Below are 12,879 nucleotides of genomic sequence, written 5' to 3' on the forward strand. Positions count from 1 at the left end.
GAAGGACACCGAGCGACTGTGGTCGGCGGGGCCATAGACTATAATGATCTCCCACTTAAGTTCAGCGCGCTCTCGAAGACTTCCATGCTCACAAAGAACTCACCCCTGTCCATGCTCCCAACCTCAAAGGTGGCATCCTTGACACCTAATAGGATGCCACCAGAGTGCCCGGCGATCCCACTAGAAGGGAGCCAATGCCAGGCAAACAGGTGGGAGCTCAGGCGCTCAAGCTCGGCCAGGGTGAAGTCGGTTCGCATGGTCTCTTGGATTGCAACTATGTCAATGTGCTCGTCACGAATATATTCGATGAGTTGGCGGCGACGACCATCCTGGCCGAACCCGCGGATGTTCCAGAAGAGGGTCCGCATCAAACCGCCATTGAGGGGCTGCTTGACCCCAGGACACGAGAAGCGCTCTGCGCGCGGAGGGCGGCGGTGCGAGACCGGGTGCGGCCCCGAATCTCCAGGGGGGCGGGAGCCGCCGGACGGGATGACTGGGGGTCCGGGGTAGGGCCGCTAGCCTCTGAGGAGGAGGAGGCCAGGCGGGCACGGGTCTCGGCCAGCCGGCCATCCAGGATTTCCCGGGCGCGGATGGCCTCGACCTGGACTAAGGGGGAGCAACTTCCCCCCTGAACACAATATGAGAGTCGGCCGTGACCTTGGCAAGATGTCCAAGTGGGACCGACTCCAACGCCGAGAACGAACATGTAGCAGAAGAAGGAGGGATGACCGGGGTACCTGGCTCGAGGTTACGTGCCGCAGCCCGGAGCTCAGCCCATTCCGAGATGGGAAGGGTGGGGCTGCCAACCGGGCGAGCAGTGTCGATCCGGGCACTGCGCCGCGAGGAAGTCACCGGGGTCGACGGTGACCGGCCGCGCCTGGCGTAGGCCGTGGACCGCGGTGGGTGAGGGGGCGCCACCAGAGGGGTAGCCAGGGCGGAGGCGCCCCCACACCCTGCAGTAGTCATCGTCGAGGGGGAGACAACAAGAAGGCGAGGAGAGGCAGGCGGGGAAGCCGCCGCCAGCGCCACGTCCCGCCCCACCCCGCGCCTGGAATGCCGTAGGGGGCGGAGGAGAAGCCATCTGGACAAGCAGTGAAGTAGGCCGCTCCCCATCGAAGACCACAGCAGGAGACGCGGGAGGAGGCACCACGGCGGGGGCCTCGGGAACCGCGGGCGAGGGGATGAGTCCCGCGGGGCGGGGGGAAGCCGGCGGAGAAGCTTCAGGCTGGACTGGGGAGGAGCCCAGGGCGGGAGAAGGGGCCGCCGGACCGGACGGGGGAGGCACGTCCATCGTGTTAGGAGAGCGAGGTGAGGACGCCAGGATGACGACGAGCCCGGCACTGGAAGTGTCGCTGGCCAGCGGTTCCGCGATCGGAGACGAGGGCAGGAGCGGGAGGAGCCCCTCAGGTAGGGCCGCAAAGGGACCGACCGGTCGGTCGCCCCCTGGGTCGAGGTAGGAGGAGGGGGCGCCGGTGAAGGGGAGTGGGAGGGGCTATCCTCCGATCCATCCTCGTCGTCGGAGCGGTGGGAGCGGGGGTGGTGGCGACCGTGATAGTCGTCGCTAGGGCCAGGGCGACCACCGGGAGGGGCGTCGTCAGCGAAGCGAGGGCGACCCACATGGTTAGGCGGCTCGGGAGCAATGCGGAGGTCGAAACCTTGGTCGTTGAAGAAGACTCGGATGGTGGCCCGCAGCTTGCCGGAGTCGAGGCACTTGACCTTAACTCGCACCTCCTCCTCCTTGCGGAGGGAAAGCTCATCGACAACGACCACCTTGCCCAGAATCCGCGACATCTGACGGATGACACGCTCAGAGCGCGCGATGCCGGGGAGTCCGGCAATGAGGATCCAGGCCGTGTCGAGAACGGCCACCGCCTTCGGGTCGAGAATCGGCTCGGAAATGTCGACGACGAGCTTGTTGAGGGCAAGTGTGATCTGGTCGCTCCGGGTGGCGTATCCGTGGGAGACGGCGTCGGGGAAGACCACAGAGAACACGGTGCCGGAGATGGGGTGACCGCCCAATCCCACTGGCGACGGTACAGGTGGTTGAGCTCCGCCTCGATCATCTCGGGGGAAGCCACACCGTCGATCACCGTGACCACCGCCTGGAGGGATGGGGTGGGGGGCGAGATGTCCGGGACCTCAATGTGGAAAAACCCCAACCCCTCAATCCCGTGACCATACATCTTTAGCTTGTCGGGGATCGGCCGGTCTGGGCAAAGGATGGCGGGGTGCCCGGGGTCCTTGCAGATGTAGTAGCAGGCGGGGTTGACACAGTTGACTTGAGAATGGCCGACGACACCACAGTTGAAGCACGGCGGACCGGAGAGGCCGGACACCGAACCCGGGGGCGGAGAGGAGCCGGGGACAGGAGGATTGCGCCCGGCCGGGTTGAGTGCAGCCCGGCCCTGTCCATGCCGCTTCTTCTTCTTGGATGTCCCTTGGCGTCCTCCGGGCTGCCCCCCACCCACGGCACCCGAAGAGGGAGGAGCGGCCCAGGAGGAGGCGTGGGGCGGGACATATTTTCGGGCAGGGGCCGCCGGATCCGGAGCGGGAGGGCGCGGAGAGCGAGGGCGTTGTTGTCGGGACGGGGAGGGAGACCGGTCGGGACGGTGCACCGGAGAGGGGGAGCGGCGGTGAGTCGTCCGGCCACCCGTGGCAGGAGGGGGGACCGCGACCGGCCACGCCACGCGCATCGGTCAGGCGACCGGCGTGCGTCCCGACGATCCTCCCTGGCAGACGGGCGGGGGGCGTCGCCCTCGTGGCCGCGGAGCTCCCGGCGCAGGTCCTCCTCACGGCGGAGGGAGTCAGGGGAGGGGCAAGGCGGGTCGCGGTACTCCTCGTACCGGCGCTTGCGCCGCGCCTCGCCATCATCCCAAGCGCGGGACATGGCCGAAGGAGGGGGGCGGGGGAGGGGACCGAGGGGAGAAGCGGCGGGCGCGGTCGGGGTGGGGAGCGGCAGAGCAGCGGGATGGGGAGGAGAGGCGGCTGAGTGCGGGGGAGGGCGGAGAGGAAACCCGTAGGGGAGCCAGATGGCAGGCGCGGTGGTGGTGGGCCTAGGGCACGCACCCGGCCCAGAGGCCGCAGGCCGGCCCAACAGGCTCCCCCCTCGGGCGCATGGGCTAGGGGACGGCGCACCGGGCAGGTCGGCACCACCTGGCGGCCTACCGGGCCACGGCCCAAGACCCCAGGGTCCAGGGAACGGGGGGGAGGGGTACCAGCGCGGAGGGTTTCCCCTCGACACGCCGGCGCCGTCGTCGCCGTCCCGGAGGCCGGGGAGGGGGGGTCCGGGCCACTCGGGGCAGCCGAAGCAGGCTGGGCACCTGTACCTGGAGGCCGGAGGTCCCGAAGCGCGCGATAAACGGGCGGAACGGCGAGGAACGAGCAGAGGGAGTAGTCTAGGAGCCGAGGGGCAGTAGGAGCGGGCGAGGAGCCGCCGGACGGGAGGATGAAGCTGGGGCAGACGGGCGCCACGCAGTCCGGGCGGATCCCAGCTCGGAGCGGCCTGCGACGCCCCATGACCGGCGGCGACGCCGGCGCGACCCGTCCCGCGGCAAAGCTTCGCCCTTTGCACCGGTCGTCACCAGAGTCGGCCGCAGCCTCCGCGAGGCCGTGTCCGAACCTCGCGCCAGGGAGGTTGAGACGGGGGCCACGCTGGATGGCGCAGCGGACTCAGCGAGATCCAGGCGACAAGGGGGAGAGGCGGGGATGGGAGCTCCAGCGGCGGCGGAGACGGGGTCGTCATCTGCGAGGTCGGCCCACCGGATCCGCAGCGGCGCAACGTCAAGCGGAGCGACAGGGGAGGACGGGCAGGACGCGGCAGGCGGCGGAGACGGGGACGCCAGGGCGGGCTGCGGCGAGGAGCAGGCGGCGGGGGCGGCCGAAGGCTGGGGCGCCGGCAAGTCGCCCGAAGGCGGAATCGCAGGAGCGGGTGCCATCCTCCGTCTTTTCCTCGTCTTCAATTTTCCCCATCATTTAGAACCTTATGGTACCATTCTCTCCTGATTTTTGTAAAGACAACTTCTGATATGGTCCTAATCACAGGTAGAAGCTTTACTGTTTGCTTCAAGTTTTAGTTAAGTTTAAACAACCCACCACTTTATTAAATTTAAACCACCCATCACTTAGGTTTTACAGTTTAGCACTCATGGATCCTGATTCACCATGAGCACTCAGAACACAGTTGTGCTCTATACCTACTATTAAATGAAATAGGTATTCTTGTTTGGTTTAGTCCTTTTCGTTTGGTTTACACACGCTAAGCAATCTGACCCAGGTACTTGTATGTTGATGGGTCTTTTATGGGCTTTCATAGAGACCGCGAGAAATAATTGGGTCAAAATAAATGAACATTGTGGGGATTCTAAAAAAAATATCAACATTGTGGAAATTGAACATAGAACCTCTTGTGTAGCTCCTCGACATAACAACCAACGACCTATGCACCTTTACATTTATTACTCCCAACTCGCTCTAAATATACGAGTGACAATCATCATATTTAGGACGAGCTAATTAAGCAAATGAGCTAATAAAAGAAGATGTGGGTTTAAATAGAATATTTAAATGGATATGGCTAATTAAAGAAAGGATTATGGTAAACCGGGGAAATAACTCAAAGAAAGATTAACGTATTTTTTTATGTTCATTTTGTATAACATATTCTTTGAATCCGGTGCTGTGGGACATTATGCTTGCACAAAATATCAATTTTTCCCGTTGCAACGCACAGGCATATGTGCTAGTATCACCTATGTGAGAAAGTGTCAAGTCTCAAGTGTGCTGTCAAAAAACTAGCCAATCTAGTAAGCTCGTGAGAAACCTTATTTGCTTCTCTATTACAATGTTGAAACCTAGAAATATTAAAAATCACAAGCAACAAAATAACAATCATCAAAAATGCCGCCGCCACTCGTACCGACCATGCTCTATTATTCATGGCATCGATGACCTCCAAATTATATCAGAATTAATGACAAGTCGACTAAATCCCGTCCGTTGCGCCAAGGATAGACCGAATCTAAGCGGCAGAGCTTCCGTCGGAGAACGTCTCACACCATTTGATTCTTCAAAGGCCTCCTGCAATGAATTTTCCTTTATCGCCCCTCAAGACCGCTCCAACCGCACCCTTAAGAAAATCATGATCAAAAGAAACATCAACATTAACCTTCACAAAGGCCATTGGGGGACGAATGCAACCCCACCTCTCTCTGCTTTATGGCACCGAAACAACAATTGTTTCATATCTTCTAGGCAAGAGGAACAAGATGGACGAAAGGGCGAAACTTTCATGTGTCAATTGGCAAGTGTAACACTACACGGTAGAGTGTCATCCAATGTCAGGCAGATATAAATTTTTTAACCTTTGCCGGACAAGATAATTTCTAAATAGTATGCCAAATGGGATTAACTCAGTTTCTCTTTACTGATGGAAACGATTGTACTTCCTCACTCTGAAATTAGTTAAGGCTCAAACGGATGTATTTAGCACTGAAATACATCTAGATGCATCCTTTTGAGTGCCATCTAATTTCGGCCGGAGGTAGTAGATATAAATCACCTAATGGTTGCTATACACCACCTAGACAGCATATTGGTACCCAGTAAATATCCTAATAGCAAACCAACATTTGCCAACTGGTTAGGAGCACAAATTGCAGTATATCTACCATGAATCTGTTACTCTATTTGTACTTTTTGGTGAAAATTGATATCATTGTGATATGTTAAGCGCTTAACCTTTGCTCAATTGATTTTTGTAAAGCCTGGCTTTGACAGATAACTGGTGGATTAATTTTACTCTCTAAGCTATTCGTTACAAAGCTAACTGTATGCCTTATACATTCATACTGCATGTACACGAGAGAAATATTTCTTCTCAGGATTTTTCTTTTGTCCTCTGTTACATGTGCCGCTTCCTAGTTTTTTTTTTCTTTTTTTGCTATTTGTTTATGTGAGATTTTCGATTGGCCACATAGTTTCTACCTTCTGGCCTCTGCTAAACCAGAGATCTATTTCGTTCCAGGACTTCAGAATCGGATTTCTTATTCAGTTAGTACTACACAAGTTGACTAAAGTATATGATGTTTACAATACAATTTGACCACACAGAGCAGTTGATTCCATGTTTTTCAGGGTATTCTTTAGGCATTTTAGGAAGGCATGAATCAAATAGCTAATTCTCATATAATCCTTAGCAACATTCAACGGTGTGCAGGCTTACAAATCTTGAACTGATACACACAAATAGACTGTAGAGTTTACACATTTTTTGGAGGGGCACATTCACAACATAAGTTGAAGTATGCTAGGAGTACTAATTGGAAGATTGTGACAACTAGGAAGAGGAGAAAGAAACTCAGGATTCTCTATGTTCAAGCATGTGGAACATTATTGTTTATCTAAAGACATGAGGGAGCATTCTATACCAGTAACGCCAATCAACACCGCACAGGTGAATTTGCACTTGGCATTTTCTAACATCTCACAAAATGACTTAAGGCGACAACGATTGTACCAACCATATTGTGTCCTTTTCCCATGGCAGAAAGTGTTGTCCAACTCAGCCTAAACATCAGAACCAATGCAGAGCAACAAGTGACGGGTGCAGCATGCACGCTAATGTTAAACATCAAGTTTATAATTGTGCCTTTGATATCACCATAACACTATTGTCTAAGTACTGCTTTACCTAGGCCCTGATCAACTAGGTTCCCTGCGGATGGGCTTGTGAGGGCCTGTTCTCCAAGTTGGCCGTGGTGCGTTTTGGTTGTAAGACAAAGTTGGTTTCGTTATGAAATTGGGGGAGTCATCCCTTTTATTGAAAACTATTGTTTAAGTAGAAACTCCAGAATACCAAACCATTACTGTGCCATTTTCGATTCATCGAACTTATGATTGTTTTCAATTCAATATAAAATACCATTTACCCTATCATATAAATGACCTCCTGCTCCAAGAAAAGATTTATCCAACAAGACAAAAATAAATATGAACACATTCGAGCCAAATATATAAAATTTATATGCAGATGTATTGTGAAGCGCGGCCTGCCGCCGCGCACAAACCTGCTAGTTACCTTCAAGCCTTGTTTGGCTAATCCCCCACCAAGGGAATTGGAGGGGAATTTTGACTGGCAAGGATTTAATCCCCCCAATCCCCTTCATCTCTAGACCCCATCAAACCGAACAGATAATCTGGTGGGTTTGTATACTTTGCCCATCGCACATTAGCATCAAGAATCTCACGTGTTATCTGCCAAAAAATGGAAGCACAGGTACAATAAGGTTCATGCAAAAAATATGCCAGAAACTAATGGTCATGGGCTCACAGGAGAGAGGTGGCACCAAGATTACAGAGAAATGCTAATTGTACAATTAGCAGGTGTATGTCTGCACTTTCCAAGACTTGGCACACAATTGTAGAATCAGCAGGTGTACATGCAACAAAGATAACAGGTTTGTTTGGGCTAAAAACTCTGCCAGACCATGTATGTATAAATGGAACGAGTTGCTTATAATTAGTTTGACAGCGTCTTATTTAATTACTTGCACATGAATAATTAGGGCAATATTAGACAAAGGAGCTATATGTATAAATGACGACAACATGGGGGGGGGGGGGGGGGGGGATGCCCATAGTCAATAACCAAGTAAACTATTCCAGAATAAATAAAGATGTCTAAAAGAACTCTGCAGGAGCATGTGCATCAACAATCTTACAGAAAATATGATCCTCTAACCAAGGACGGATTGGGGGGCTGGGGGACCCAACCCTTTAACGTGAAAACCCACCTTGCATGGGCTCATGATCAGTCAATCCAAAGCCTGAACCTAACTAGATTTTACTAATATAAAATATGAATTATATGTCATAATTTTTTTACCATGGAAAACTTCGTACGAATACAAATAGTATACATTATGTAGCACATACCTCATATTTTGTTAGTCAAAGAAATGGTCAAACTTGCACCAAACAAGGGGGGCTAATAAACCCGGAGGGAGGAAGTATATTAGTATTTCCTTTTTTACGCTACGGCTAGCCCAGTTGTCTAGGAAGCGGTAGGCCGGTAGCCCACCTCAGAAGATAAGACAAGTTTACCTAGTCTTTCCTTTTTATCGCTACAACTAAAATGCGGTCACGATAAGAAAAAACAGTGTTTCAACATTCGTGCGCTCGTCCGCTCCAGCCCATCGCCAAGCCTAGGGCAATCGAATTGTTCAAGCTCTCACCATGCCTTTTCTTTTCCATCTATTTTATTCACAACGGAGGATGATCTGAGGTCGGGGGAACGGAGGAAGAATTGAGCTGCTGTGGCTTGAGATTTGGTGAAGAAAGTGCTTGGATCAATTGCTCCTGATGTGCCAGACTCAAAAGGACTTGGGATTTAAATCTTCTGTGGCCGGCTACTTGACAGTGCTAAAGTATTATAGTTTGTAGATTATCTAGTTTCTTCTCTCTCTTTTTATGATAAATCTAGTTTCTTCTCTTTGTGAATTGCTTTTCTTATTTATCAATATATAAGTCAAGTGTCATAGCCATTTCTGATGTATATTTAGTTGACTTGCGTATTTTGAGTTATAATTCCGCACTCAACGTTGTTTCTCTTTTATTCCAAACTTCATCTAGGCTTTAATTTTCTTTCCATGGATGGTGAGCCTTCACCAGTTCAACCCCCTATGTCGGAATCCTGGCTCCATCCCTGGCTCTAACTCTAATTATTATTTCTGTTTTCCAACATCTCCACCTGCGTGTATATATTCCCTCCATCCCAAAATAAGTATCGTGGTTTTAGTTCATTTTAGTTCAAATTTGAACTAAAACCATGACACTTATTTTTGAACGGAGGGAATATAACTTAATGAAAGAATACCCATTCAATATAATACATAAGAATATGGTTCATGTGATTCAGAACTGCTAAATTCTTCGTCTATATCATGTGCTTAAAGGAAGACAAGCCATAACACTGAAACTGCCAAACTGGGAAGTGGAATAAAAAAATATAAGTAGTGTGTATGCTGAAACTGAAATATATAGTAACTCCTATAGTCCTATTCACATAAGCATCATCCCTAGCCTACCCCACCTTGCTTGGGACAAAAGGCTTTCTTGTTTGTAAGCATCATCGGAAGTTTGCTACCTGCTACAATTGCAGTATACCTAAATGGCCTCATCAAGCTACCTGTACAACTGGTAGCGTATCCTACTACTCCCTTCCGATTTGTTAGTCTCATCTCAAACTTTTTGATTTTCTGATTTGTCAGGCTTATTGCTTTGGAGATGGTCAAACATTAGCTAAGGCTACAATAATTAAATTCAACTTTTGCTTCTCAATGTGGAAATGGAATCAACCAATACATGAAGGGGAGAAGGTGGTTATGCATGTAGTACTAAGATTTTTTTTAACCGGGCTTACCCCCTTTCCATTACAAGAAGGAAATACAACTGTTCCAGAAACATTCAGGAGGAGAGGAAAAAGAGGTAGCGAGTCCAACGCATTGCCAGGAAACCCACCGCACTCGCTCGCCATCGACACGAGTACTATGGTGCGAAAACCTGACAGCACCAAAAGTATCTAGCCCTATTACATGCCCAGCAAATAGCAGAAATGTAGTATTACGATGGTGTCAACTAGTGGTCAATTAGGTTCTCCTTGGTTGCTGGGCTTTCGTAGATGGGGCTAATAAACTGGAAGGCAGTATTTTGTTGCCACGATCTGGCCAGTGGTGTCCCAATGCTATGGAGGTGTGTTGAGTGGAGCACCTCTATGCACATGCCCAAGAAGGTCCTACCTGCCACAGCATGCATGAGGTGCCATGCTCTGCCCACCCAAGAAGGAGGTACTGCCCACGGGTTTCTAAACATTGAGGCAGGACCTACCGATAGCCCTTAACGGTACTATTTTATTCAGTGAGGTGTGTAGTGTCAAACAGACAATGTTTTGCGATGGTACTCAGTAAGTTAATTTTAGTATGCTGGGGCAAATGCCACAGAAGTATAGTATGATGAAACCAGTTTTGCCTTGTTCACAGCAGGTGTTTTATCCCCAGCTTGACAAATGTTACTATTACCTGATGAGAAGTACATGAGCTGGTCGCCTCATTTGAATCAATGGTCTGCCGCTTCTGTTGGTAAGCATTAGGATGGTTGTTCGCCTTCTGCGGGGACAGCTGCAAAATAAACTTATAGTTAATCCTATTTATGCAAAAAGAGGGCAAAATGGAAATAACAGCAACAGGTTGTACCAGTCGCTGTCGTTTCTGTTGGGAAATATTACTGTGCTTGTTCGAGTTTTGAAGGGGCAGCTGCAGCACAACCTTATGGTTAATCATATTATACAAGAGAGGGCAAAATGGATATAGTATCAACAGGACAAAAGTGTGACAGCATATACCTGAAGCGAAAAATGCCCACGAAAACGGGCATTTTGCAAGCCAACCTGAGCTAGATCTAATGCACAGTTGAGGTGAAAACCATTAGATTCAGGATGAGCAACTAACTAGATATAAAACATGGTGTCATAACCAAAGTATGAACCACAACTCAGGGCGAAATTGGTAGACAGCTGACAACAGATTGATCATAGGGCATCCTTGGTTTGCAGCCGAAAACATGGTGTCATAAGAAAGTCTATCATGATTTAAGCCTTAAGTATTACTGTCGGAAGATGCCCTTAAGTGAAGGAAAACAGCCTAATCCTTACAGATCACCATTGCATCCAGTGACCTAGCATGGGCTAAACGAAATGAGAACCATACAGAACTGAAACTAAATGTACCCAAACCACATCTGTTGACACACAAATAGTCCTAAAAATGACAGAATAAGATTCTCAAGTGTCATATCATAAAATAAAATAAAAAATATTCATAGTTACCCGATTCACTATTCAGATATTTGTTCAGCACACAAGGAATGTAGGTGGGATTACGATCTGATGATCTCTTGGCATTAAATGGCACTGGCTCTCCCACTCTCTTGGTCCTCATGTCAACAGTGAGAATCCATGCATCATGGTCCCGATGATTTTTCTTGGACATGAGACAAACAATGCCATCACCACACGCGGTTGGGTAACATGTTTTCAGGGTTTCCAATGGCAATTTTGCAGCACCATCGCAGCCGGAATCTGGATGAGGCAAGGACACATTTCCAAGTTCATCTAGATGAACCACACTGTCCTTGCACCAATAGTCCCAAAAGACCTCCCTAGACCATGTAATGAGCCTCCAACCAACAAACTCTTGTACTTCCTTCTCCTCAGTTGGATCAACCGCATCAAAATCAAATAATAGATCCTTGGTTGAGGCATCAGGAATGCTGGTTTTGATAACATATAGATCTTCCAACTCGACACACCTGATTATCAAACCATCGGGGCAGGTGACATCACGAATGGGGCGTGCCGGCAATCTGTTGTAGTTTACTCGGTTATTGGGCAGAAGCTTGGGCAGTGGAACAAACCACGTTTTCACAAGTTCAGACAGCACATCGCAAAATAAAATACCCTTCCAGAGATCGACAAAGCCCAGCACTCCGCCTTGTAAAGCAATCACCTTGCTGGGAGAAACTGTTGCCCCTTTCTTGGTCAGCCAAGGAGGAAGATCCGGGAACAAGAGCTCAGTGGTCCAGGCACGCTGCTTGGATCTGAAGATATGGAGTTTGTACTGCAATTTATCCCTTGTGAAAGCTGCCAGGACGAAGTCTGCGCCGCCGCCGTCAGGCAAGACGCCGATAAGGCATGGTTTGGTTGTCTCTCTATGTAGGTACCTGCTGATGTCGGGAAGCGCGTCAAGCGATGGCGGGCGCCCGTTCCGCCCGGCCCTGTAGATGAAGTGCTCTGGCAACCAGGAAGTGGACAGATGGAAGCTGAGGAGAGCGAGGTTCTCCGCCGAGCAAACGATATTGGGCTCGGTGATGAAGGGGCTGGTTGGGAGGTCGAGGCAGCGGACGTAGAAGCGCGAGAGGCACGGGAGATCGGAGATAACGAAAGTCACACGGATGGTTCCTGTCGCCTCCGAGAAGGCTTGCGCGGTGGTGTCGTTGTCGTCCACGTCCACGAAGCCATACCCACATGAGTCCAGGAGGACGCACTCGGGACGGCTGGGGACAGAGGAGAGGGCCGGTGGACGGATTCCCGCACGGCCGGACACGCCCGGAGGAGTGGGCCGGACGGCCGAAGAAGGAGCGGCGGCTGGATCCGGACAGCGTGTCTGGCACGGTGGTAGGGGGTGGGACTTGGGGATTATGGTTGCCGGAGGAGTGGGCCCGACGGCCGAGGAAGGAGCGGCGGCTGGATCCTGACAGCGTGTCTGGAACGGTGGTCGGTGGATTATGGTTGCCGGAGGAGTAGGCCGGCTAAGCTCGGAAGGAGAGCGGCGGCTGGATATGGACATCGCGGCCGACATGATCGAGGGTTAGGATTCTTCCCGGAGGAGAGCAACCGGAACGCTTGTTGGCCTCTTGGATCGATTCAGAGAACAGGTTGGGCACCTCCGCCGGACCCTGCGAAACGTCAAACTTGCTTCGCGTGTCATAATTTCGAGTTAGTAGAGTATTAAATCCTCATCTGAGACGGAGACATCGAGAGAGTCCTTTCTACGCGTTGTATGTCACTTGATAAGACGGGTGTTGATGTGAAGGCCAGGGATTCTTGGGACTTGATCGTATTTTTTCTAACATAGCACGATGTCATCTTGAGAAATTCAGGATAAATACGAGCACCCTGATTTGAACCTTGGTGGACTGGAGATATCACTGTCTTCGTAACCATCCCACCACATGTTGGTTTGATGTATTTTTTTTTCTTACTTGTGTTTTTTGTGTGCAAAGGCTAGCGTTTTGTTGTCTTTTCAGTTTTGTCAGAGAATAAGATGT

At 50.7% G+C, this 12,879-nt stretch overlaps 1 protein-coding gene across 2 annotated transcripts; it reads right to left on the reverse strand.

The window, feature by feature from the left end:
• Positions 1-4,612: 4,612 nt before the first annotated feature.
• Positions 4,613-12,634, reverse strand: LOC123165744 (uncharacterized). 2 transcript variants are annotated; one of them, XR_006483127.1, is made up of 6 exons: positions 10,880-12,634; positions 10,397-10,452; positions 10,248-10,307; positions 10,074-10,172; positions 7,076-7,251; positions 4,613-5,125 (listed from the first exon to the last, which is right to left on the reverse strand). XR_006483127.1 is itself a non-coding variant. In XM_044583462.1 (5 exons), the coding sequence occupies exons 1-5, from the start codon at positions 12,408-12,410 to the stop codon at positions 7,141-7,143; spliced, it is 1,857 nt and encodes a 618-aa protein (XP_044439397.1). In that variant the 5' UTR covers positions 12,411-12,634; the 3' UTR covers positions 4,613-7,140. The 2 variants fall into 2 exon arrangements, 1 of the variants encoding a protein (XP_044439397.1); XM_044583462.1 differs by having other exon boundaries at positions 4,613-7,251.
• Between the last annotated feature and the right edge of the window lie 245 nt (positions 12,635-12,879).

This window comes from Triticum aestivum, chromosome 7D (assembly GCF_018294505.1).
Source record: "Triticum aestivum cultivar Chinese Spring chromosome 7D, IWGSC CS RefSeq v2.1, whole genome shotgun sequence".
Taxonomy (NCBI): Eukaryota; Viridiplantae; Streptophyta; class Magnoliopsida; order Poales; family Poaceae; genus Triticum; species Triticum aestivum.